Source organism: Dreissena polymorpha, chromosome 9 (assembly GCF_020536995.1).
Source record: "Dreissena polymorpha isolate Duluth1 chromosome 9, UMN_Dpol_1.0, whole genome shotgun sequence".
Lineage (NCBI taxonomy): Eukaryota > Metazoa > Mollusca > Bivalvia > Myida > Dreissenidae > Dreissena > Dreissena polymorpha.
Genome location: NC_068363.1, coordinates 21533830 through 21558806, shown reverse-complemented (window position 1 = coordinate 21558806; position 24977 = coordinate 21533830). Strand labels below are relative to the sequence as shown.

General features: G+C 35.6%; 1 protein-coding gene across 6 annotated transcripts; it reads left to right on the top strand.

Annotated features, from left to right (window-relative positions):
• Positions 1-474: 474 nt before the first annotated feature.
• LOC127846698 (stimulated by retinoic acid gene 6 protein-like) lies at positions 475-23924 on the top strand. 6 transcript variants are annotated; one of them, XR_008033620.1, is made up of 17 exons: positions 475-865; positions 1039-1181; positions 5141-5219; positions 7644-7732; positions 8472-8602; positions 10213-10333; positions 13198-13249; positions 13591-13731; positions 14802-14932; positions 15422-15521; positions 16695-16836; positions 18168-18325; positions 18647-18695; positions 19317-19447; positions 19981-20112; positions 20555-20718; positions 23345-23485. XR_008033620.1 is itself a non-coding variant. In XM_052378185.1 (17 exons), the coding sequence occupies exons 2-17, from the start codon at positions 1135-1137 to the stop codon at positions 23758-23760; spliced, it is 2070 nt and encodes a 689-aa protein (XP_052234145.1). In that variant the 5' UTR covers positions 481-658; positions 1039-1134; the 3' UTR covers positions 23761-23924. The 6 variants fall into 6 exon arrangements, 5 of the variants coding, with proteins under 5 accessions (XP_052234147.1, XP_052234145.1, XP_052234144.1 ...); XM_052378185.1 differs by having other exon boundaries at positions 481-658; positions 19317-19434; positions 23345-23924; XM_052378184.1 differs by having other exon boundaries at positions 481-865; positions 19317-19434; positions 23345-23924.
• Positions 23925-24977: the final 1053 nt, after the last annotated feature.

The window sequence follows — 24977 nt, the reverse complement described above, 5'->3', positions numbered from 1 at the left end:
CTATTCACGTTTTTAATTGTGCTGAGAATGTATGTTTCTGTATATTTTTGGATGAATTAATCTTCCCTGAATCGCACTACATTTCCCGATTTTAAAAATAATGCGAAATGTGTTGAAAAAAAACCCATATAAAACTTAATCACCCTTTAAAATTATCCATTACATTTCAAAACATCCGGGCCTGAGCGCCACCTAGGAAGTTGCATTGGCTCATTTATTAATGCATCTCAAATAAAGAGGTGGCGCGCGTGATTAACGGCCGTGAGACCTTGCAGTCTAATTTAGGACGACACTTAACGCTTTTTTGTTTAAAAGAAGTCTCTTCTGTACGGAAATCCAGACAAAATGGAAAGTGTTGTCTCTAATTAAGCATTAGACCCCGTTTTGCTAGAACGAGGTCCATTTATTCATGAACAAGACTAGTAGTTTCTTACTATCGTACACACATAGGTTATCTCTCTTCAGTACTGGGATGAATTGCATATTTTGTGTAACGTTGCACTACATTCAAGTATGCGTGCGAGTGTATACAGTTTTCAAAGTTTACAACTGTCAATAGGCCAATTTATCAGTGTAGTCCATCGTGTTTCAGGAAACATAAACAGGATGTTGAGCTTTAAGTTTTGAATTGAATGACAAGTTAAGTTGTACATTTGAAGTGAGTTGTAACGGAAGTATTATTTGTAAAGTATTTGTAATGGTCATAGGCGGAATTCAACGCGCTTTAAGTGTTATTGAAATAAAATATACCTTATATATTAACTATGGTACTTTCCTCTGTGGAATGTAATATAAACGACACCTCACTGAGTCATTGTATCAGTTGTCTTGAAATATATTTTACGACTACTACGTGAACTAAAATGCAAGTATATTTCAACTGTGTTTACATTTTTTCGTTTGTACAAATCCAATTGCAATTAACCTACCGAACATATGCAACGGTAAACGGGTTTATGTAATGAGATATGCTAATGATTTAACGGTTTTTATGAACTAACCAAACGTTTGCGGTTTATACATATGCCTGTTCTTTAGCAATTCGAAGTTGGAGAGAGAGATAGAGAGAAACGACCCCCACAAAGTTGGAAGTAACCGATCTATATAGGAAGTGCTGATTATAGTTAAAGCGACATGGACGAGAGCCCGTTACAAGCTAGCGATGGGCGGCGGTTTAAAGAGTAAGTCTTTTTTTTGAAAACTGTTATACTATTTTGTTCAATCGTACAATGAGCTTGAATGGCATTGTTTAAAGTAGTTCTCCACGAAACTACGCATTATGCGTTCAAACGAAAATGATAAAAAAGGACATAATAACACCATCACCATCAGCTGGGTTTACAGCCTTCACAACAACCAACCTAATGCAATACATCAATCGTTATCCAACACCGACGAGCGTCGATGCTACTGCTACAACCATTACACGTATTTGAAACTGTCTGCTTCCAAAATAAATACTGAGACTATCGGTTCTTATGCTGCAACTTACATCGCCCATTTTAAAGGAACTTTTTCACGTTTTGGTAAAAATGTTTTAAATTTGCAAATTGTCGTTGTTATGATTTTTGGGAGGAACAGTATAACTGATCATATACCATGATCTAAAATGTTCATTATTTGCATGTTTTGACGATTAAAAAAATAATGTTATAGAGCGTTACCAACGCGAAACGAATGAATAATTTGAGAGTTCTGGTGTTATCGTTATATTTTGTGACATTACGAGGTTTGCTTGTTTAATGCGAAAAATACACCACTCACTGTGTGCATAGTTCATTTTTAGATCGCTTTTGGGATCGCCTTTTGTCCGTCGTCCGTCGTGCGTCCGTCGTCAACATTTTGCCTTGTGAACATTCTAGAGGCCACCTTTCTTGTCTGATCTTCATGAAACTTGTTCAGAACATTTGTCCCGATGATACCTCGACTGAGTTCGAAACTGGGTCATGCTGGGTCAAAAATAGGTCACTAGGAAAAACCTTGTGAACACTGTAGAAGTCACATTTGATGTCCAATCTTCATGTAAATTTTGCCAAAATGTTTGTCTTAATGATATGTTGGTTGAGTTAAAAAATTGTTCCGGTCTCTTGAAAAACATGGCCGCCAGGGGCGAGGCAGTGTTCCTTATGGCTATAGAGAAACCTTGTGAACACTCTAGAAGTCACAATTTTTGCCCAATCATCATGAAACTTGGTCAAAACATTGGTATCATTGATTTCTCGGATGAGTTCGAAAATGGTCCAGATCGGTGAAAAAAAACATGCCCGCCAGGGGGCGGGGGAGTTTTCTCTATATGTATATAGTGAAAACATGTGAACACTCTAGAAGTCACATTTTTGGTCCTTTATTCTTGAAATTTGGTCAGAACATTTGTTTCCTGGATACGACGGTTGAGTTTTAAAATGGTTTAGATCGGTAAAAAAACATGGCCGCCATGGGGGGGGGGGGTCTTTTTCCTTATATTTATATAGTAAAAAAGCTTGTGGACACTCTAGAAGTCACATTTGTTTTCTTATCATCATGAAATTTGGTCAAAACATTGGTTATGTGGATATCTCGGACGAGTTTGAAAATAGTAGTGAACATTTGAAAAACATAGCCATAATAAAACAGAATTATTATGTTGGTGATTGGTTGGGGATGAAGTGCAAAAAACATATTTTTGCCATCTGAAAACCCTTTATTAAATACATGTTTTCTCAAAGTTTTAAGTAGTAATATTGATTTTACAAAAAAATACTTAGGCAGTTCTAAGTCAGGCCCCAGAGAGAGAGAGAGAGAGTAGAATCTACTTTCCCACTATCTTGTATCAATTACATGTTAATTTGATGCAGTGGTCAGCTTACCAGCAGGCAGTCAATGAAAAGCAATAAATCACATGTAATGGGGCTGATAAGCTCAGGCTATATGTTTCCTTGATGCCTTGATTGCAGATAAAAAGACACTGCGTTCATTTAACTGTGAATATTGTTAAGTTTTAAGCAACTGATTTGAAGTTTTATTCAAAGTTATTAATTTATTCTTAGTGTGGCGTTTTGTCAGATTTTCAAGAGGGGTCCATATTGCACAAGATCCTTCTCAGAAAGAAATAATGGTAAATTATTTGTTTATTTTAAGCATTGATTAATTTTGAATATCATAATTCTGGATATCAGTCCGTTGTTTGCCTATTTCTTTGAAATTTCAACAGAAGTTACCAAAATATTCTTTGAATATGCAGGGACTTGTGTTTTAGCTTCATTGTATATCATAGAAGTTACTAATTAAGCGAAATTTAAAAAATCTAGAAACCGGTAAAGGGCGGAGCTACCGTGTTTTTTTTAAATTTCACCCAATAAGAACTGATTTATTTCAGTGTTTAACATCAGTTGACCTAATATGAATAGCTCGAATGTAGATAGCAGATTTACATTCAGTTTACTCATGCACATTCATCCCGAACTCTTAATTATATTAATACCACTGTATAGCAATTGTTGTTCCCTGCAAAGGGCTGTAAACAAGTGGTTAGGCATCAAGCAACTGTCAGAGATAATGAGGTACCTGCCGTGGCTAATGGTTATTTCATTGGTCTGCGGCCATCAAATTACATGCAACAATATGTGTGACAAGTGGCCAGCACAGGAATTTGGGGCCTGACTCTAAACTGTAGGGGAGAAACAACTGTATATTGTGTTTGACCTCCAATCATGAATGCATGGCTTGTCAAGAATGCACTCTTATTTCTCCATTGATCCCATTCATACACCTTCTTATCAGCAACTAATTAATTATCTATTGACTGTGCATGAATTGTTAATGTGATGTAACAGGCTTGCAGCTTAAAAGCCCTTAGTCCCTAGAAATAGGCCTCAGCTGGGAACTCACATCAAAGACCTTCAGACTGATAAGAATGGAACACAAATTGTTATGGCACACAGTTTATGGATGTCAGGTCAGTAGTTTTGGTGTGATTATCAAAGATTTGTGTTTTAAATAGGGTTGATTGTTGTTTTAATTGGAAATATCATTGCAAGGTGAGTCTGAAAATAGTTCCAGTTTGTTTTAAAGCAAGGGCCTGAGGTGGGTGGCAGATATCTTTTTATTGCTAAGGTGAAACATTGTGAACTCTCTATAAGTCACATTTTCGTTCAATCTTAATGAAACATGCTGATAACATATGTTCCTATAATATCTCGATTTACTTTGAAAATGGCTCCGGTGCTCTGAAGAGCATGGTTTCCAGTAGCGAGCGAATTTCTTCTTGTGAACCTTATGGATAATATTTATGTTTCATGAAGTACTTATATTATTTTGAACTCCACCTTCCCAGAATAGTTAAGTTCCTTTGGGTCTCAGGTGAGCGCCTTATGGCCCATGGCCATCTTGTTTACTGGAGCAATTTGGTTCCAATGTTTACATTTATCAAATTTCTAAGCATTTAATGACAAACTTTAATACACGCCAAAGTCTGTGAAAAAGTCTATTTAAGTTATTTACCATACTACCTATCTCAGGTATGGTAACGGCACCACCTTGCATAACGCAACCACCACCACCACTAACACCGCCTAGGCCACAATTACCGTCGCCGTCATCATCATCATCACCATCATCATCATCATCATCATCATCATCATCATCATCATTATCATCATCATCATCATCATCACAATCATCATTATCATCACCATCAACGACAACATCAACAACATCACCATCAGCAACCTCATCGTTGTCGTCACCATCATCATCATCATCATTAATATAATTATTATTATTTTTATAATTTTTGTAAAAACAAGCAAATTCGTTGAATTTATATCCCCCGCTAATATGCTTCTGGACACAAAATGTTATATTTGACACTCAAAAAGGCATTTTTTTAATATACAAAGGGCCATAACCCCGTTATTTACAGATGGTGTACAATGCCATTTGGCGTGCATCATCCTGTTATCCATATATATACCCATACCAAGTATCAATGAAATCCGCCCAAGCACTTCCAAGATATTGCTCCGGACGGACGGACGGAAAGACGGATGGAAGGACGGACAACGCCAAAACAATATCCCTCCGCCTATGGCGAGGGATAATAATAAATATTAGTATTATTATCATTATTATTCTTTTTCTGATTATTTGCATACGATTGCAGGATATTGCCGAATAATTCGCCATGCGAGAAAGAGACTGGTCCACTGATTAAGTACCAGCTGATTGCGATGATCATTTCGGTTAGTATTCAGTAAACGTGTATTATTCTGTCAAGCAAAACTTCCCGACCAATGTGATCATTGCAGTTGTGTATTTTGTTCATGAACATGATCATGAATTAGTTGATGCTGATTAATAATATCCTAATGTAACCCTCATGGTTATGGGTGTATTGTATCCCAATCAACAGGACATCATAAATAAGATTTTAAATAGTTCACTTCTTTTAATAATGTTAGACTTTCAGTCAGTCTATAATGAGATACAATCATACGAAATATGGTAGTTATTCCAGAGTTAATCTGACAGGATCTGAAATATATAAAACAATAAAATACTCAACAATTAAACAATAGTTCTGTTCTAGTGGCCTTAACATGTGTTTTATATGACTCGTATAAGATTCAGGTACAACAGTGACACCAATAATCATAAATACAGAAACGCAGCATACAAAACCTTACAAATAATGAATTAAGAATATTTCATTAAACACATTTATACAATTTATACAATTCTTTCCAATTTATGGAATTGAGTCCTTTTCTCTGTCACTTCACTGACACTCAGTATCGCTTCTTTCAAGCTACTGGTGCTGTAAATTAGAGCATGCAAACAGATATTATGGTGTTTTAACTGAGTGTATAAGTTGCTATTTAAAAGTGAATTTATTAATTTGCTGCCATTCTGAACATTCGCGAAATCATGTGATTTGAACATTAAAGATGTTCAAACCTCAAACGAATACAAAGAAAACAATGTATTGCAACCGTTTTCAATTACATACAATACAGTATTATATTATATATATATTCAGTAGATATTGAAAAACAATGAAATTTTTTCTCTGTTTTATATAATTATTTATTATACAATATAATACAAACACAAGAACCAATACTGACCACTAGAGTGAACTTGAACTCGATTTGTACATAAAATACAAATGCCTGCTAGCTGTTCCCTCCGAATTGATCATGTGACCACAATCAACAAAATACAATGTTAAAATAATAGGTAAGGATTATAAAACACTAAACAAATCTGGAGAAAGTCGACCTGGTCACACTTATATTAAAATGTTCATTAACATGATAATGGATTGGTTGATGCTGGTTGATACGAATCGAATATTAAAATGTTCATGAACATGATCATAAATCGATTGATGTTGTTTGATACGATCAATCATAATAATAAAATGTTCATAAACATGATCATGAATCGGTTGATCCTGTTTGATACGATCCTAATATAATATAATGTTCATGAACATGATCGTGAATCGGCTGATGCTGTTTAATACGAACATAGAATTAATATGTCGATGCTGCCAACGATGAAGACGATGCTATGGTAATTTTGATGAATATGGTGGTTATGATGCTGTTGATGGGCTCGATGATAGTGGTGATGCTGCTGAGGAATATGATGGTGTTGTTGATGATTGTGATGATAGTTGTGCACATGGTCGTGGTTATGATAGTACTTTGGATGACGATGTTTATGTTGTTGTTGTTGATTATGATGATGATGACGATACGTGTCTATTTTTATTGAGAAGCTTAACAAAGTATAAATGCAGTTATCTTAATTATTTAGTGATTACTCAACCCATTGGCAGTGTGACATTCGTGTTTTTAAGAAATTACCTTAAAATGTAAGCATTGTGAGTGCAACAAGAATCTGTTTAAACTACTGGTTGATGATTAAGTACTGTTTAAGACAAAACACGTGCAGTGATTTTGTTCGCAATACATTTTACAGCGTGTACCTCTTGGATGGGAAAAAAGCGCGATACACCATGCAACTGGGGAAAATGAAACATAATCAATATGCTTATAAATATTAACACTATACCAATTGTTTGAGTCTTATTAATTAACCCATTTATGCCCAGTGGACTCTCCCATCCTTCAAAATTGGATCAATTTATTTCCAAAATTAGGGATGTCTGGTATATTTATTTCTATTTTTAGAATATTTCTTACAGAATTTCATTTAAGCAAACAGTGTAGACCCTGATGAGACGCCGCATTATGCGGCGTCTCATCTGGGTCTACGCTGTTTGCAATGTCCTTTTTAGGACGCTAGTCATAAATGGGTTAATAAGAAGCGCACAGAATTTAGAGATCCTTTTTATATGGGCTCCAAATATTACCAATATAAAGAGTAGGTAAATATTTGAGAGCGTCAACAAGTTGGACTACAAATATTACCAATATGAAAAGTAGCTAAATATTTGAGAAACTCAACAAGTTTGACTACCAATGGTTTTTAAGTGTATGTTAAACTGCGTTTTCATTTTTATATTATAAAGTGCTACGGAGATAAGTTGCTCTACATAAACTCAATAAACCAATTATAAAGTTTATTGGAATTGTTCGGAATCTTTTGGGGGAAATTTTTGTTCGAATTTTGGGAAAAAATGATTTAATTTTCAGGGCGCGATCATTGCTATACTCTGTATTCTTGAGAAGCGCTCCGAACACACGAGATGCAAGGCATTATGGCGCCGACCAGCAGTCATCTAGTAAGACATTAACTATCAAGTTTACTTCGAATATTCTGTCTATTTATTTTTAAATTAGACTTATGTGCATAGAATGAAAATCATTGCATTTATAATTAAAAAAAATGGTGAAATATATTTCGTATGTTTTCCATTTTCATAAAATCATTTAAATTCGACATCATGAAATTTCGTGTTTGTTTTTACACATACAAAAATGAAATTTTCGTTGACCTTTTCTTTGATTTCTTACGTAAGGTATTAAATAAGCAAATTTCGTCGATCATTTCCCGATGTGTCTGTATTAGATTAATTTATCGGTAGACCCACGAAATCAACGAAAATTAATGTTCTGCGTACAATTACGATTATACATTAAATCAGCTCAGTCTAATACATTGCTAGGCCATTGGAATTGTGCGGAATATTTCGGATACTCATTTCAGTCCAACCAATTAACATGCTGGAAATTGTTCGCACAATTTTACGGTAAATCAGATCAGTCACGTTAACATGCTGGACCATTGTTCGGACAATTTCGGATATTCAGTTTAGTCCAATTACCACGCTGGACTATTGTTGGGACAATTTCGGATACTCATTTCAGTCCAAAAACATTCTGGACTATTGTTCGGACAATTTTGGATACTCATTTTAGTACAATAAACATGCTTGACTATTGTTCGGACAATTTGGATACTCAGTTCAGTCCAGTAAACATGCTAGACCATTGTTCGGACAATTCGGATACTCATTTTAGTCCAATAAACATGCTGGACCATTGTTCGGACAATTTCGGATACATGATGTCATTTGGAAGTATCGCTGGATATTGTTACGTGCTCTTCAACATCAGAGGACTATTAAGCGCTGGTCCAGCTTGGTATCAAAGTACGTATCTAAACCATACTCAAGTCCTATTGAGGGGGTTCTCCGATGTCTGCTGTCTAATGGCCTATTTAATTATTGGTCATTATCAAACATTTATTTGAAAAGTCAGTCACACCCATTCGTTTATTCTGACATAGACAAATGCATAATGACGTGTTATTTATTGTCTTTTGATCCATTATTATTCATAAACATAAAATGTTTCTCTTAGCACGTGTTTATATTTTCGTGCGTATAAAAATGTCATTTAGGTAGAATAATAAATCGACAACTTGTTTAAGTCATAGATACCGGAGTATCCCGGTAAATAAGCCACTAAAACCTCATTTATGTCACATCATATCCTGTAAACATAAATATGTAATAAAGGCGATTGTCGACTGCAAATATTGTAAAATAATTTATATTCCCCGGCAGGATAACATGTTTTTTCGTGGACAAGTAAATGCCTGGATTTCGTATTTTGTATTAATGAGGAAATTGCGTTGGTCATTTTTCTATGTGTTTATGTCAAAATCGTGTATCTATCGCACAGAATCAACAAAAATGGTCATTTTCCTATGTGTTTGTTTAATTCGTGGATTTATCGATGCATATAATCAACCAAAATGGTCATTTTATATGTGTTTGTGTTTAATTCGTGGATATATTGATGCACAGAATCAACCAAAATGGTCATTTTTCTATGTGTTTGTGTTTAATTCGTGGATCTATCGATGCGCAGAATCAACCAAAATGGTTATTTTCCTTCATGTTTGTTTTAAATTCGCGGATCTATCGATGCGCAGAATCAACCAAGATGGTCATTTTCCTATGTGTTTGTGTTTAATTCGTGGATCAATCGATGCAAAGAATGAACCAAAATGGTCATTTTCCTATGTGTTTGTGTTTAATTCGTGGATCTATCAATGCGCAGAATCAACCAAAATGGTCATTTTCCAATGTGTTTGTGTTTAATTCGTGGATCTATCGATGCACGGAATCAACCAAAATGGTCATTTTCCTATGTGTTTGTGTTTAATTCGTGGATCTATCGATGCGCAGAATCAACCAAAATGGTCATTTTCCTATGTGTTTGTGTTTAATTCGTGGATATATCGATGCACAGAATCAACCAAAATGGTCATTTTCCTATTTGTTTGTGTTTAATTCGTGGATCTATCGATGCACAGAATCAACCAGAATGGTCATTTTCCTATGTGTTTGTGTTAAATTCGTGGATCTATCGATGCACAGAATCAACCTAATTGGTCATTTTCCTATGTGTTTATTTAAAATTCGTGGATCTATCGATGCACAGAATCAACCGAAATGGTCATTTTTCTATGTGTTTGTGTGTAATTTAGGGATCCATCGATGCAAAGAAGCAACCCAAATGTCCATTTTCCTATGTGTTTGTGTTAAATAATAAACTTAAATTCGTGGATCTATCGTTGCACAGAAGAAACCCAAATGGTCATTTTCCTAGGTGTTTGTGTTAAATTCGTGGATCTATCGATGCGCAGAATCAACCAAAATTAATCTTCAGCGAATAATAATGATTGTACCGTATATGAAGAAATTATTTGATGAAAATAAAAATTACAATAATGAATCGTTTGATATTTCAGCCTTGCTGATAATGCTGTACGTACTGGTCATCGGGTTTATGTTTTACCCACTGTTCGCCTGTCTAACAACCAGCTGGGTGTTTGTGGGCTCCATATTGGGCCTGGGGTATTGCACATTCTGGTCAGTGAATTATAATCATTTTAATGCAAATACACGTTTTTTTTTTATAAAAGTAGAATAAATGGATCTTTAGAACTGTCTGTATAATTTGAATATTATATTCATAATGATATTCGATAGTTATAATATTTCACTGTTAATTGAAGAGCTATTAATATACGTAATAATAATGGTATATTATTCCTGTTCTAGCAATTTTTGTAATGAAATTATATTTGATAAAGAAAAAAAAGCGATGTGGGATTGATATTTAAGACCATACACAGTACGGTTATAATAAAGGTATTTGTTGGCTATTATAAGCGAATTCATAGACTGCGAAAAGGCATTTGAGATATTTTATAACGTTTTACAAACAAATGATTAATTAAAATGAAAATCATATTTTTTTTATATATTTCTTACGAACTTCGCTAAAATGTGTATATGTAAAATGTCAAGTCATGGTTACACATCATTTATATGTGTTATTTTCTGAATGTGTCGATGGTTTCAACCAAGAGGATCCCATTTATCCGCTCCTTTATTAGCCTCCCTAGAAAACCGGGCGTTATGCATGTGCGAATAGTGTCGTCGCAAATTAGCCTGTGTTGTTAACACAGACCAATGAAAGGACTATATTTTTCACTTATATGGTATTTTTTGTATAAAGAAAGTCCCTTCTTGGCGCAATTCCAGTTAAGGCGGACAGTGTAATCCCTTTTTAGCCTGTTTATACCACACAGGCTAATCCGGAACGTCACTTTACGCTTAAGCATTAACCCCCGATGTCCGAGAGCGCGGCTCTATATATTACCAGATTAGCGAAAGCAACCCTTGTATCAATACAAGGTTGTTGGAGAATCAATTGCGGTACTATGTATACAAATACGGGTAGTTCTATAAATATGTAAGGGCGAGAAACGCGTAACAATATTTGTAGACAAATTATTTGAATCTTATACTTGTTATTGCTTATTATTAGCTCATCTATTTTTTGAAAAAAAGAGCTATTGTCATCACCTTGGCGTCGGCGTCGGCGTCTGCGTCGGCGTCGGCGTCCGGTTAAGTTTTGCGTTTAGGTCCCCTTTTCTCAGAAAGTATCAATTCTATTGCATTCAAACTTGGTACACTTACTTACTATCATGAGGGGACTGGGCAGGCAAAGTTAGATAACTCTGGCGTGCATTTTGACTGAATTATGTGCCCTTTTTATACTTAGAAAATTGAAAATTTTGGTTAAGTTTTGCGTTTAGGTCCACTTTTTTCAGAAAGTATCAATGCTATTGCATTCAAACTTGGTACACTTACTTACTATCATGAGGGGACTGGGCAGGCAAAGTTAGATAACTCTGGCGTGCATTTTGACAGAATTATGTGCCCTTTGTATACTTAGAAAATTGAAAATTTTGGTTAAGTTTTGTGTTTAGGTCCATTTTATTCCATAAATATCAAAGCTATTGCTTTCATACTTGAAACACTCACTAACTATCATAAGGGGACTGTGCAGGCAAAGTAATGTAACTCTGACTGGCATTTTGACAGAATTATGTGCCCTTTTTATACTTAGAAAATTGAAAATTTGGTTATGTTTTGTGTTTAGGTCCACTTTATTCCTACAGTTTCAAAGCTATTGCTTTCATACTTGCAACACTTATTAACTATCGTAAGGGGACTGTGCAGGCAAAGTTATGTAACTCTGACTGGCATTTGGACGGAATTATGGGCCCTTTATACTTAGAAAATTGAAAGTTTGGTTAAGTTTTGTGTTTTGGTCCACTTTACCCCTAAAGTATCATAGATATTGCTTTCATACTTGGAACACTCGCAAACTATCATAAGAGTTCAGTAAAAGGACAAGTTGCATAACTCTGAATGTCATTTTTACGGAATTATGGCCCTTTTTTGACTTAGTAACTTTGAATATATGGTTAAATTTTGTGTTTCGATCCACTTTGCTTCTTAAGTATCAAGGCTATTGCTTTCAAACTTCAAATACTTTTATGCTATCATGAGGTTACTGTACCTGGCAAGTTGAATTTTACCTTGACCTTTGAATGACCTTGACTCTCAAGGTCAAATTATTAAATTTTGCTAAAATTGCCATAACTTCTTTATTTATGATTAGATTTGATTGATATTTTGACAAAACTACTCTTACCTGACATACCACAATAGACTCCACCCAAACCATCGCCCGTGCCCCCCCTTCCCCCCCCCCCCGAATCCCCCCCTATTTTTTTTTAAGATCTCACAAATGACCACCACACCCTCACACTATACCCCCCATCCCACCCCCTTCCCAATTTTTTTTAAACGGTTAAAAAACAAAACTATTTATTTTGATTATTTTATGTTTGAAATACCGTCCAACCATCGCACCCAAGAATTCCCCCCACCCCCCCTCCCCCCACCCCCCACCCGAATCCCCCCTAATGTTTTTTTTTTAAAGATCATCTCACAAATTACCACCACACCCTCACACTATACCCCCCACCTCACCCCCCCCCATTTTTTTTAAACGGTTAAAAAACACAAATATTTATTTTTATTATTTTATGGTTGAAATACCGTCCAACCATCGCACCCAAGAATCCCCACCCCACCCCATCCCCCCACCCCCCCACCCCCGATGTTTTTTCCTTTTTTTCGCATTTTTGAAAGATAATGTAATAAATGTCCACACCCCCACACAATGCACCCCTCTTCACTCCACCCCTCCCTCCTTTGTGATTGAAAATGAGAGTCCCTTTACCTTTAAAAAGAAAATAGATGAGCGGTCTGCACCCGAAAGGCGGTGCTCTTGTTTTTGAATGTCAATGTCATTAACTAGTATTACTATATAACACTCTATAGTTTAATAAAATAATATCACTCTGTTTCAGGTTATACGTTCACTTTATGCTTGTCATAAACTGTCCAAACGGAGGAGAAAACGTATGTAGCATTTAAACTTGTTTATCCCACATACTGTTTTATTCATTATATGTGGTTTTACAATTTCAGTATGTTTTGCCAACACGTATGGGAATGCGCATAAATAATGCTGACTACGACACTTTGTGACTGGAAAGAAACACACCTCAATAATTAGTACAAAGTATACTTTTCATGCTTATCAAATATCCATCAATTCTTTATTTGTTCTCTTTTGAAAACTTATCAACTTAATTGTTTGTTCTATGAAATTGCTCTGTTTTGACAAGATTCCAGATATTGCATCAACTGAAGATATGTTCTGTCATGTTAGGAAATTACCTTATAAACCTTCATTCCAGGGTTTAACGGGCCAAGAAATTGCGAAGCAACTTCCGGTGCTCGTGTGTACAATCGGTCTTGCATTCCGGTACCTGTACGTCCTGATACGGAACAGCATCCGGGCAATTAAAGCTCGATCAGCGGGACCATTTATCGAACGCGTAAGAACCTCATTTTACATTTGTGCTTGTTGATATTTACATTTTCAGTGTGCTGCTTTCCGTTTTCAAATGAACAGATTTACGATTGACCAACCACATTTACAGATTTACGATTTATCAATCATATAAACAGATCTGCGATTGCCCTATTTAATTTAAAAATCTACGATTTAACTATTTAATTTACAAATTTACGATCGAAAATTGGTTCCGAGCACAGCTTGTACCATATTCCTGCCGCAAATATCACCACGTCATGACGTCCCATTAAAAATAATGGTTGATATTTATGACTAAAAGTATTTTGTTGTTGTTTTCTTGCATTTTAAAATGGACACAATATACAAGAAGCTCAATTATGTTGAAGATGACGGTGATATGCGTAAAATATAAAACTAACTAGAAATTATTCCATATCTTGAAAGATTTGCTTTGGAATGAAATGGTTGCCGTTAACCCGGTAGAGGAGTTTGAGAATTGACTTACTGTTGAATTATTTATTTGTATTCGTCCGCATACAATGTTTAATGACTGTTTTCGTGGACAAGAACTTTCTTGGATTTATGATGTTCGAAAGACAGAATGAGCGTTGGTCAGTTTGGGGTCTGTTTATGTTTAATTCGTGGATCAGTCCACCCGTGAAATCGACGAAAATTAATGCCACGCAAATAATAACTGGGTTTACAGTAATTTATATAAATTAATAGAAAGATGAAGTTACGTCAAATCCACACAAATGGAAACTACAGTTACACAAGCAGGAAAGGAACGCGGTCCTCAATAGAAGACGATATATTGTGTTTGGTTGTAAATGTACTTCTGTCATTTTATACATGTGATGTTTGCAAAATATAAATTTGTGTTGGCATATGTTGATTATTTTGTTCCACTCATAAGGTCTAATGCATTTAATGATTTATGAACTATAAACATTTAATAATTATTGCATGGTGTTCAGTTAAGTACAGTATTGAATATATATAAAAGTATAATTTCACACTCGTGACTGACCTATCAGTTTAAACTGAACGATCAGTGAACATAAATATAACCTTTTTTTCAATTTTAAGGTTGAACGTCGAAAGTACGGCACTCCATATAACATCCAGTACGTTAAAAACCTGTTGGCGGGCAAGAAGTCATATCAGAACATGTCATACGCCGCCTTGGACGGCGAACCAAACTGGAAAACAAAGATTCGGTAGGCATCAAGATGTGGTGCATTAATAAAAAATGATGTGATATGTACCTGTTTGCATATAACTGATGATGTTAGTAATGGTTTTACTTCCATATAATATTGCTATGTTGTCAACGATGTACTTACTTATAATTTTGATATAGTGTAAACGATTCACTTACTTTTTATGTTGATATAGTGTCAACGATTTACTTACTTATAATGCTGATACAGTTTCAACTATTTACTTACTTATAATGTTGTTAAAGTGTCAACGATGTACTTACTTATACTGTTGATACAGTGTCAACTATGTACTTACTTATAATATTGGTATAGTGTCAACGATGTACTTGTTTCAATAGTGTCCACGATTTACTTACTTATAATGTTTCTATATAGTGTCAACTTATATTGCATTAATGGCTTATAAACTTAAAGCAAAATACCTTTTCTTAAAAATATGTAATGTAGTGCTTAAACGTGTGTATTTTCGGCACTCTTTTTCAGTGCACTTTTGCGCCAGTATATCTACGTAAATGACCCGACATTCAAATATTCGCCGAGGATCATTGGCATTTTCACAGTAGCCTTGATATGTTCATACCAGGTAAGATAAAATGAAACAAGGCTGTCAAGCTTAACATGCTTATTAAATTTTATTTACACTTAAAAGAATCATGAATATTGCTGGGCCAAGTGTGAGGTTGAGCGCTCTAAAACTGGTTTAAACCCCCAATGCTTCGCATTGACCGTTCCAAGGCGTTGACCCCAGCTTTATTCATTTATGTGTTTTGTATGCTGTTTTGTATGGTGCTGTTTTGTGCTGTTTTGTGCTGTTTGGGCAATTGGTCACTTGCCTTGCCTAAAATAAAGGACCAACCAATTGTGTATAATGAGAATTAAATACTGCTCCAGCAGCTGGAGTTTCACTTCTTTATATTATATTAGTTATACTGTTTTAAGTTGTGTAAGATCAATTTCAAATAATCTCAATTTATCCTCCCATAATGTTCATATAACACAAATGTGTGTTTGTTTGTTTTTTAATTAAATAATGTTAATAAAACAAACGACTTCTGGCAGTTTTTAAGGCTGTATTAACAAAGAGTCACGAAGTCAAATTTTCTTGGTTTTTAATGAGATGCAAAATATGGTTTCCTGTCAGTACATGTAACAAAAGTCTCTGAAAAAATATTTTTTTTATTTGGATGTATTAAACATGGTAGTATTTTATTGCTTGTACAGCTGCAAGAGTACCTTTCCTTTCGTGTGTCCAATGTACACATGATATAAACTGAAACAGAATCCCATCATTCAATAGTTTTTTAGCAAGTATATTAAGGCTTATTAAATATTAGCATTACCTTCATGTTGGTAGCTTTTTCAATACGCTCATGCAATAGTAGCTTTCCTATATATGCGGACAGCAGCATTCAGATTAGCAATGGTAAATACAATATTAGTTTTCTAATTAAAACGAATGTCACGGTGGAATAAAAACAAACACATTTTTGTGGTACTTTTTTTAACCCTTTCCCAATTCAGTACCAAAGTGAAAATGGCTGTATGCAACCACCATAAAACCAGAACAGCCTGCGAGTTGCTCCTCGTTTGTTCAGATTGTGTGCTGTTTGCTGCTTATCAGTATTTTAGGATTGAAAATCAATTCTCTTAAAACTAGAATCTAGTAAGAAAGGTATTCAATTTATTTTGATGCTTAAAGGTCAAAATGCGTATGTGAGTAGTAAAGGGTTAATTAATATTTACCCTCTTGTTTCAGTTCGGTATTATAATCGTACTGGGATCCTACCAGCTTGAGAAGTTGGTGAAGATCCTGTACCCAAACACGACGGCCGAAGGCAACAGTACCGTCGACGACAGCGGTTATTCGTTCCTCAGACTTATGGTCAATACGGTCAACGGTAGGTCAATACGGTAAACGGTAGGTGAAGATGGCCGGCGACGGTAAACCAACAATGAAAGTGAATACGGTAAACGATTGGTACATATGGTCAACGGTTTTCCAAGACGGTCCAACGGTAATACAACAATTATGGTAGATATGTCAATGGTAATCCAACGTAAGACTTATGGTCAATAAGGTCAATGGGAGGTCAAAACGGTCAATTATAAGTCCATACGGTCGACGATAAACCAACAATGGTGGTCAATTCGGTAAACGATACGGTCAACGGTATTTCAGGACGGCCCAATGGTAAACCAACAATTATGGTAGATTTGCCAAGGGTAAATAAACCTTAGACTTATGGTAAATAGGTCAACGGTAAGTAAACGCCACAACTCACAACCCATATAACTTAAGTAATAAGTATTTACTAAATCAAAGTGCAGAAAATTCTCAGAATTTTGCAGTTACAGGCTACCTGTTTTGATATGTGTTACATATTTATTGTAGCTGAAAAGATGTAACACGATGCACTAGATGTAATGTTAAACACAAAAGTTCACGTATGTCGACAATTTCAAGCATAATATGGTTAGTTATGTCAAATAATTGGCTTGATGATTCTTTTCTATATTTGAAAGCGTTTTATTACGTCTTCACTTATTTCTATATTTTGGTAAAATGTAATGAAAACATTGTGTTCTCATGTTCGACTAATTGGTATCGAATTGTTGTGATTTGAACTAATTGTGGGTCTAAATGCGTAAAGTAGTTAAGTATATTATTACCAATAAATACTTGTATAACTTCGCACTCAGGGTTTTTATCTGATTTTGGGGAAAAGGCCTGGCCTTTTTTGAGGGGAAATAATCACGCGAAACGCCGGATTTTGGAAGAAAAAATCACACGAAACGCCTGATTTTGGGGGAAAATAAGGACAGTCTTAAATAATCAATTAAGCATATTTTACTGTTTTTAAAACAAATTCAAGGAAACAGAAAATTTAATTATGCAATATTATTCTATTTTCTACACTGGATCAGGTTAACTTATATATTTAAATGTTAAACAAAAAAATTCGAGGGGAAAATGAAATCTAGGGGAAACTTTACCAGCGGAGGAGAACAAAACATCGGAGGGGAAAGGGCCGATTTTCGGCGGGTCACAAAGAAGGAAAAAAAAAATGGCACTAAACATTAAAAAAAAAATCCACTATCCAGTACCTTAACTAGTTTCAATTATTAAGGAGCCAAAATTAGCAAATATTAAACAAATTATGTTGGGAAACATTGCTTCTTATAGATTCATGTAACTTTCTAAGCATATTTCTTTTGATCTTAATTTCAGTGTCGGCCTTGTTATCTTTTATACTGTCGTCCCTGTTGACCCTGTTTTCAATCTTTCAAATTCTCACCAACTACCGCCACAATATCAAGCTGATGTTTAAAGGCATATTCAACCATTTGCCCTTTGACCGCGACGACAGAAACGCTGTGTTTGTGTTGGTAAGTTTGCAGAAGTTTTCGCATGTGTGTGAAACATTACTGAGTAGATTATCTCACTCCTCGCCCTTTATAGACAATAAGCTCTTTGCTCATATTAAGTACATACCTATGTACTTTGCCAGGCAAACCCAACAATTGGCAAACAAAAGTATACACTTCTTTAAATATACCGATAACGTTATTTAAATATTGTAAATGGTACATCAAAACGAACGATTTAAAACCATTGAGTGTCAGCTGCTTTATTTATAATTCCGAAAATCAGACAAACAGTTTGATTTACACCACTGGCAAAATGTGTTTATATTTATTTTTCATTAGTCTGACAGCATGGCCTATGCAGGTTCACAAATAGCGTATATACTATGGGGTAAGTGGGCACGTTCAATACTCAAATCTTAATCAAATAATTGTCCAATATATTCTAAATATATATTCACATTTAACATTAACTGATGAAGTTGCATTAAGATTCTTTCACACATCGGTAACACGGTTATTAATGTAATCATAATGTACGTGGCGGAATGAAATAAGTTATAAGAAAGTTATAACATATTATGGTTCATTGTAATATATGTTAGGATATTCTTTGTCAAAGAAGACGCAAACATTATTTATAAGTTTGCGATCACAAGTATTGAAATATCAACACAAGAATATCCCTCAGTGTTCACTATATATATATATATATATATATATATATATATATATATATATATATATATATATATATATATATATATATATTACTTGTTTGCGTTTGTAAGTCTCGAGAGACAATTGACTTGCGTCCCTTGAGTATGTCACGGTTGTTTATTCAACGTCTGGTTGCTTGTTGCTTGTGCAGCGTTCACTGTCGTTGTGGAAACCTTCTCTGCCGCATATTGCAAATATACAGGCCGAATCGGCTTCCTGCCGCAGCTGTCTGCCCCTTTTTCTGTGCGCGTGTTGTTAGCAGGCTAGTGGAACATGTCTGTTTTGTTTTCAGGATACATCATTGTGTGGGCTGTTCTTCTTTTGACGTTCTTTGCACTCGCCTACCTTATCGTGCTGCCTGTGTTCGGACTAATCTCTCGAGATGTCCTGAAGTACATGTGGAACCTTCTGTACGTCGTGCATGTGAGCCCCTTCTGGAACAAATGGGATTAATGCATACATGTGCGTTTATTGTCGGTTCAGATTAGCTAGCGCCTCCGTACTAGCTAATCGCGAACAACAATTTTCGCATAGATTGGATTTTCGCGAAGAAGAGGCTTCCTTCAAAGAACACATTGCATATTTACGGAAAGTGTCTTCCCTGATTATTTGGCGGACTGCATAGGCTAATCTGGATCTTTGCGCACATGCTATTAGTAAAGTTTTCTCAGAATGAGACTTGTATTTTAAAATTGTTCGGAAGGACAACTGATCTACATAACACATCAAATTGCCATCATTTTTGTCTTTTAATTGAGTATTTATGTTGTATTTCATTTTTATTAATAAAGACCAAAGTTTGGTATTAATATATTCAGCAAATTGCATATAAAAGCTGTTCTGAAAAAGGTTGAGCTACTCATAGTTTGATAATAATATATGTTGTTCTTGTAGATCAGGCGTTCTTATTTTTACTACGCCTTTACGTTAGATAATAATATCTGTTGTTCTTGTAGATCAGGAGTTCTTATTTTCTACGCCTTTACGTTGCTACAAAAGTTATTCTGTCGTGGACTTCTTCAGACCCGGATATCGGTCGATTCGCAAGGAAAACAAGACACGTCCGTTATTTTGGCTTTGGACAACAGGTAGGTTTATTTGTATATCGGTATTGGAATATTGATGGTCTTATTCTGTTATAATATTCACCGGTTACAGTTATAGAAAGTTAGTTCTTACCGTTGGTTGCCCAGTATCAAAACCTATAGCGTATTCCAGGAAAATGACATAGGTATATACTTGCTTTGATTGGCCCAAATCGTAGATTTTTAATTGTGTTAGCTTTAGCTACTTTAAAATACAGAGGTATTTATGATAAATTGCGTGAATTTTTTACCAGCTTAAAAATGTTACCCTGTCTTTGACATTGACTAGCCCCAACTCCAATCTATTCACCCGTGCGAATTTGCGAACACTTATTTGTTATCCCTGGGTTATATTTGCAGGGAAATATTCCACAATGTCACTAATGACACGTTCTTCTTCTACATCGTCCTCGAACTATACGTCTGTATTCGGTTATATTTTCAGGAAGATATTCCACAATGTCACTTATTTCACGTTCTTCTTCTACATCGTGCTCGGCCTGTTCGGCTGTCTTCTCACCATTATTAAGGGCATGATCCTGGGCATCATGTACCTCTCCAGGCTGGACAAGTGTGGTCTCGTAAATGGCTTCGAAACATGGGATAAAGGTCGGTGTAGATTGGGAATATTTGTGCTGTAACTTACGAATAGTTGTACTGTATATTACGTATTGTTGTTATGTAGCTTACGCATAGCTTTAACGAAATGTAAAATATACAAGTGTTGATAATAATTATATTAATGTTCTTATTTTGTTAATACAATAACAATTACCTGGGGCAAAGGTAAGAAACTTGTTTGGGGTATTTCAAATGATATTTAAATGCATTTGTAGAAATGATCTATACGATGACATGTTGCTCTTTAAACCTACCTGGTCATTAGGTGAAATCTATGAATAATGTAAAGCTCATCCGTCTACCATGTAAATCATGTAGATTTATCCTAAAAATTACAATTGTTCAGGTGAATATTATGTTTTATTCTTAGCATTGTATATCACTTCCGAATGAAAATGTCCAAATTTTTATCATAAGAATGATTGTGTTTTAGCCAACGAATAGAAAAGTTGTGGTTTAGCTTACGAATAACTGTGCTGTACCTAACGCTTAGTAGTGCTGTAGCCTTCGTTTAGTTGTACTGTAGCCTTTGTTTAGTTTTGCTGTAGCCTTCGTTTAGTTGTTATGTAGCTTATGTGTAATTGTGCTGGAGACTTTGTTTAGTTTTTTTGCTGTAGCCTTCGTTCATTTGTACTTTAGTCTTCCTTCAGTTGTACTGTAACCTTCGTTTGTTTGTACTGTAGCATTCGTTTCGTTATATTGTAGTCTTCGTTTAGTTGTGCTGAAGCCTGAGTTGTACTAAGGTATTCGTTAAGTTGTTTTTTGTATTTAAAAGTTGTCGTTTATTTATAGTGGAACCATCGTATAGTTGTACTGTTGCATTCGTTTAGTTGTACTGCTGTCTTCGTTTACTTGTACTGTAGCCTACGTTTAAGTGTGCTGTAGCCTACGTTTAATTGTGCTGTAGCCTACGTTTAGATGTTATGTTGCCTACCTTCAGTTGTGCTGTAGCCTTCGCTTATTTTTACTGGAGCCTTCGTTTAGTTGTTCTGTAGCCTTTGTTTAGTTGTTTTGTAGTCCTTGTTTTGTTGTCCTTTACGCTACGTTTAGATGTACTGTAGCCTTCTTTTAGTTGTATTGTAGCCTTCATTTAGTTGTACTTTATGCTACGTTTAGTTGTACTTTAGCCTTCGTTTAGTTGAGCTGTAGCCTTCGTTTTCATACCCCCACAAACGAAGTTAAGGGGGTATATAGGATTGAGCTGTTGTTTTCATCCGATCTTCACCAAACTTGGTCAGATGTTGTTTCTAGATAATGTCTAGGTCAAGTTCGAATATGGTTCATGCCGGGTGAAAAACTAGGTCACGGGGTTACTTAGTGCGTTTTAAACATTGAGCATGGTGTCAGCTCTCTAATTCAAGTTGTTTTTATCCGAGCTTTACCAAACTTGGTCAGAAGTTGTATCTAGATGATGTCTAAGCCAAGTTCAAACATGGGTCATGGCAGGTCAAAAACTAGGTCACGGAGACACTTAGTGCGTTTTAAACATCGAGCATGATGTCCGCTATTTAATGCAAGTAGTTTTTATCCATTCTTCACCAAACTTGGTCAGAAGTTGTATCTAGGTGATGTCTAGGTCGAGTTTGAATATGGTTCATGCCGGGTGAAAATCTAGGTAATTGAGTCACTTAGTGCGTTTTAAACATTCAGCATTGTGTCCGATCTCTAATTCAAGTAGTTTTTATCCAATATCTTCACCAAACTTGGTCAGAAGTTGTATCTAAATGATCTCTACGCCAAGTTTGAACATGGACCATGCTGGGCCAAAAACTAGGTCACGGGGTCACTTAGTACGTTTTTTAACATTCAGCATGGTGTCCGCTCTCTAATTCAAGTAGTTTTCATCCGATCATCACCAAAGTTGGTCAGAAGTTTTATCAAGATGACCTTAAGGCCAAGTTCGAACATGGGTCATGCCAGATCAAAAACTAGGTCAAGGGGGTCACTTAGTACGTTATACACATTCAGCATGGTGCCCGCTCTTTAATTCAAGTAGTTTTTATCCGATGTTCACCATGCTTGGTCAGAAGTTGTATCTATATGATGTGTAGGTCAAGTTTGAACATGGGCCATGCCGGGTCAAAAACAAGGTCACGGGGTCAATTAGTGCGTTTTAAACATTGAGCATGGTGTCCGCTGTTTTTTGTGAAGACAACATGCAAAATATTCTATGTCAATGCGGCATGTGGGGGTATTCGTCACGTCTGTGACAAGGCTCTAGTTTTTACTGTAGCCATCGTTTAGTTATGTTGTAGCCTACGTTTAGTTGCGTTGTAGCCTACGTTTAGCTATACTGTAGTCTTCGATTAGTTGTTATATAGTCTTCGTTAAGATGTGTTGTAGCCTTCGTTTAGTTATACTGTAGTTTGCATTTAGTTGTACTGTTGCTTATGAACAGTTGTGCTGTAATTCACGAATAGTGGTGACGTAGCTTACGGATAGTTTTGATGTTGCGTACCAATGTTTGTGATGTAGCTTAATAGTTGTTACGTTGTTAACGAATAATTACCGGTAGGGTGTTTATTACCAAAGGCGAGAATCTGACACGAGAATACAATTTTCTCTAAATACTGTTTGTTATAATTCACAAAGTCGTTTTATTTTTGTTCGTTAGGTTATATGAACTACGTTAGTTTCCTCCACTTCGAAGAGTGCCATCGACACCCGGTCTTGTTGGTATTTTGTGACATTCTGATTGATGGTATGCCACACGACCGGAACCAGGCTCGCCTAAACACATACGGAACCGTTGATGACGTTTCAACAGACGTCACTTATTCCAGCTCTTGGACTGCATTAGGAAGGCCGAGACGTCGTTGGTTGAAAGCGTACACTATGGTGAGGAATTCATCTGTGAGAGCAAAACAGATTGAAGCAGACTATGACACGCTAGAGGACATTGACATCACTGATCTTTCTGACCAGGCTATCATTGACGTATCTAATAATGACCTGCCAAACACTGGCGTTGCTCATCATGATCAAACGGTCATGCACATGGATCATAACGATAAATCAGTGCTAGTTTAGTTGATGATGTTTTGTGGGGAGGGAGGTCATTGTTTTGTAAAACGATAAACTGTTAAGTACCAGTGCATACAGTTATTTTTTAGTTGCTTAATTGTATATGTTTATATATTCTTAATGTATATAAATTTTATATTTATACATTAAACTCCTAACAATAAAATGAATTGAGCATTGTTTTTTTAAGCTTTCCATATTGCAGATTTAGTACCAATACTTTGATACGGTAAAATGTCTTTAGATTTCCATATTGCATATTTAGTACCAATACTCTGATACCGTAAAAATGTCTAAAGCTTTCCATATTGCAGATTAAGTACCAAATATTTCAAATTAGCTGAGATATCATTGGAAGACATGTTCTGGCAGAGTTTCATGAAGATTAAACAAAAAACAATACCTCTCGATCGTTACCACGTTTTCACTACAGTCATTTTAGGGTAACTGCCCGCCTCTAAATGTTTTTCAGCTCACAAGATACTAGAACGAAAATAATGTCTTGTTATAGTGCAAGTTTCTTTTGACTTGTTACTTCTCGAAAGTTTCCAGAATATAACTATTTTTCTTTAAACATCCTTCATGGCATCCGAGCTGGGTTTTTTCGAAATAATATTTAGAGAAGATACTAGTTTGTTTAGTATACAGTCGAAACTGACCTAACGGCCACCTGAATTTACCGGTCACCTGCAGACAACGGTCAGTCTGGAATCCCCCCGACGAAAAACACTCTTTATTACACTTGAATTCAACGGCCACCTGTCCATAACGGCCAACGGCCACTACATTCCATTCCGAAATTCATGTTTGACCTGAAATCAACGGTCACGCGTCAGTCGTCTCGAGTCGTCTCGAGTCGCGAAAATTAAAAACACAGCACATCATGTGTCCGTCTATTTTGCGGTAAAAGCGTCTGATAGCGGTAATTGTCCTTGATATTATAAAAGCGGCCCGCTGCGAGTAAACAAACAATTTGTGCATCCATGACCGCTATGTAAAATTGTTTCACCATTATTATTGAATTTTCATTTTGATTGCATTAAAAGAACAATTGTCTGCAACTCATTTTGCTACCAGTTGTTTATTAAAAATATATTTTATATTGGTTACTTTACATGTCTAACCCACTCCTCTAAGCCGAAATGATCCGTAAAACAAAACTGTGTCTTTGTGTCGTATGAACGAATCTGCACTAAAACTAAATTTAGGTTCACATCGTACAT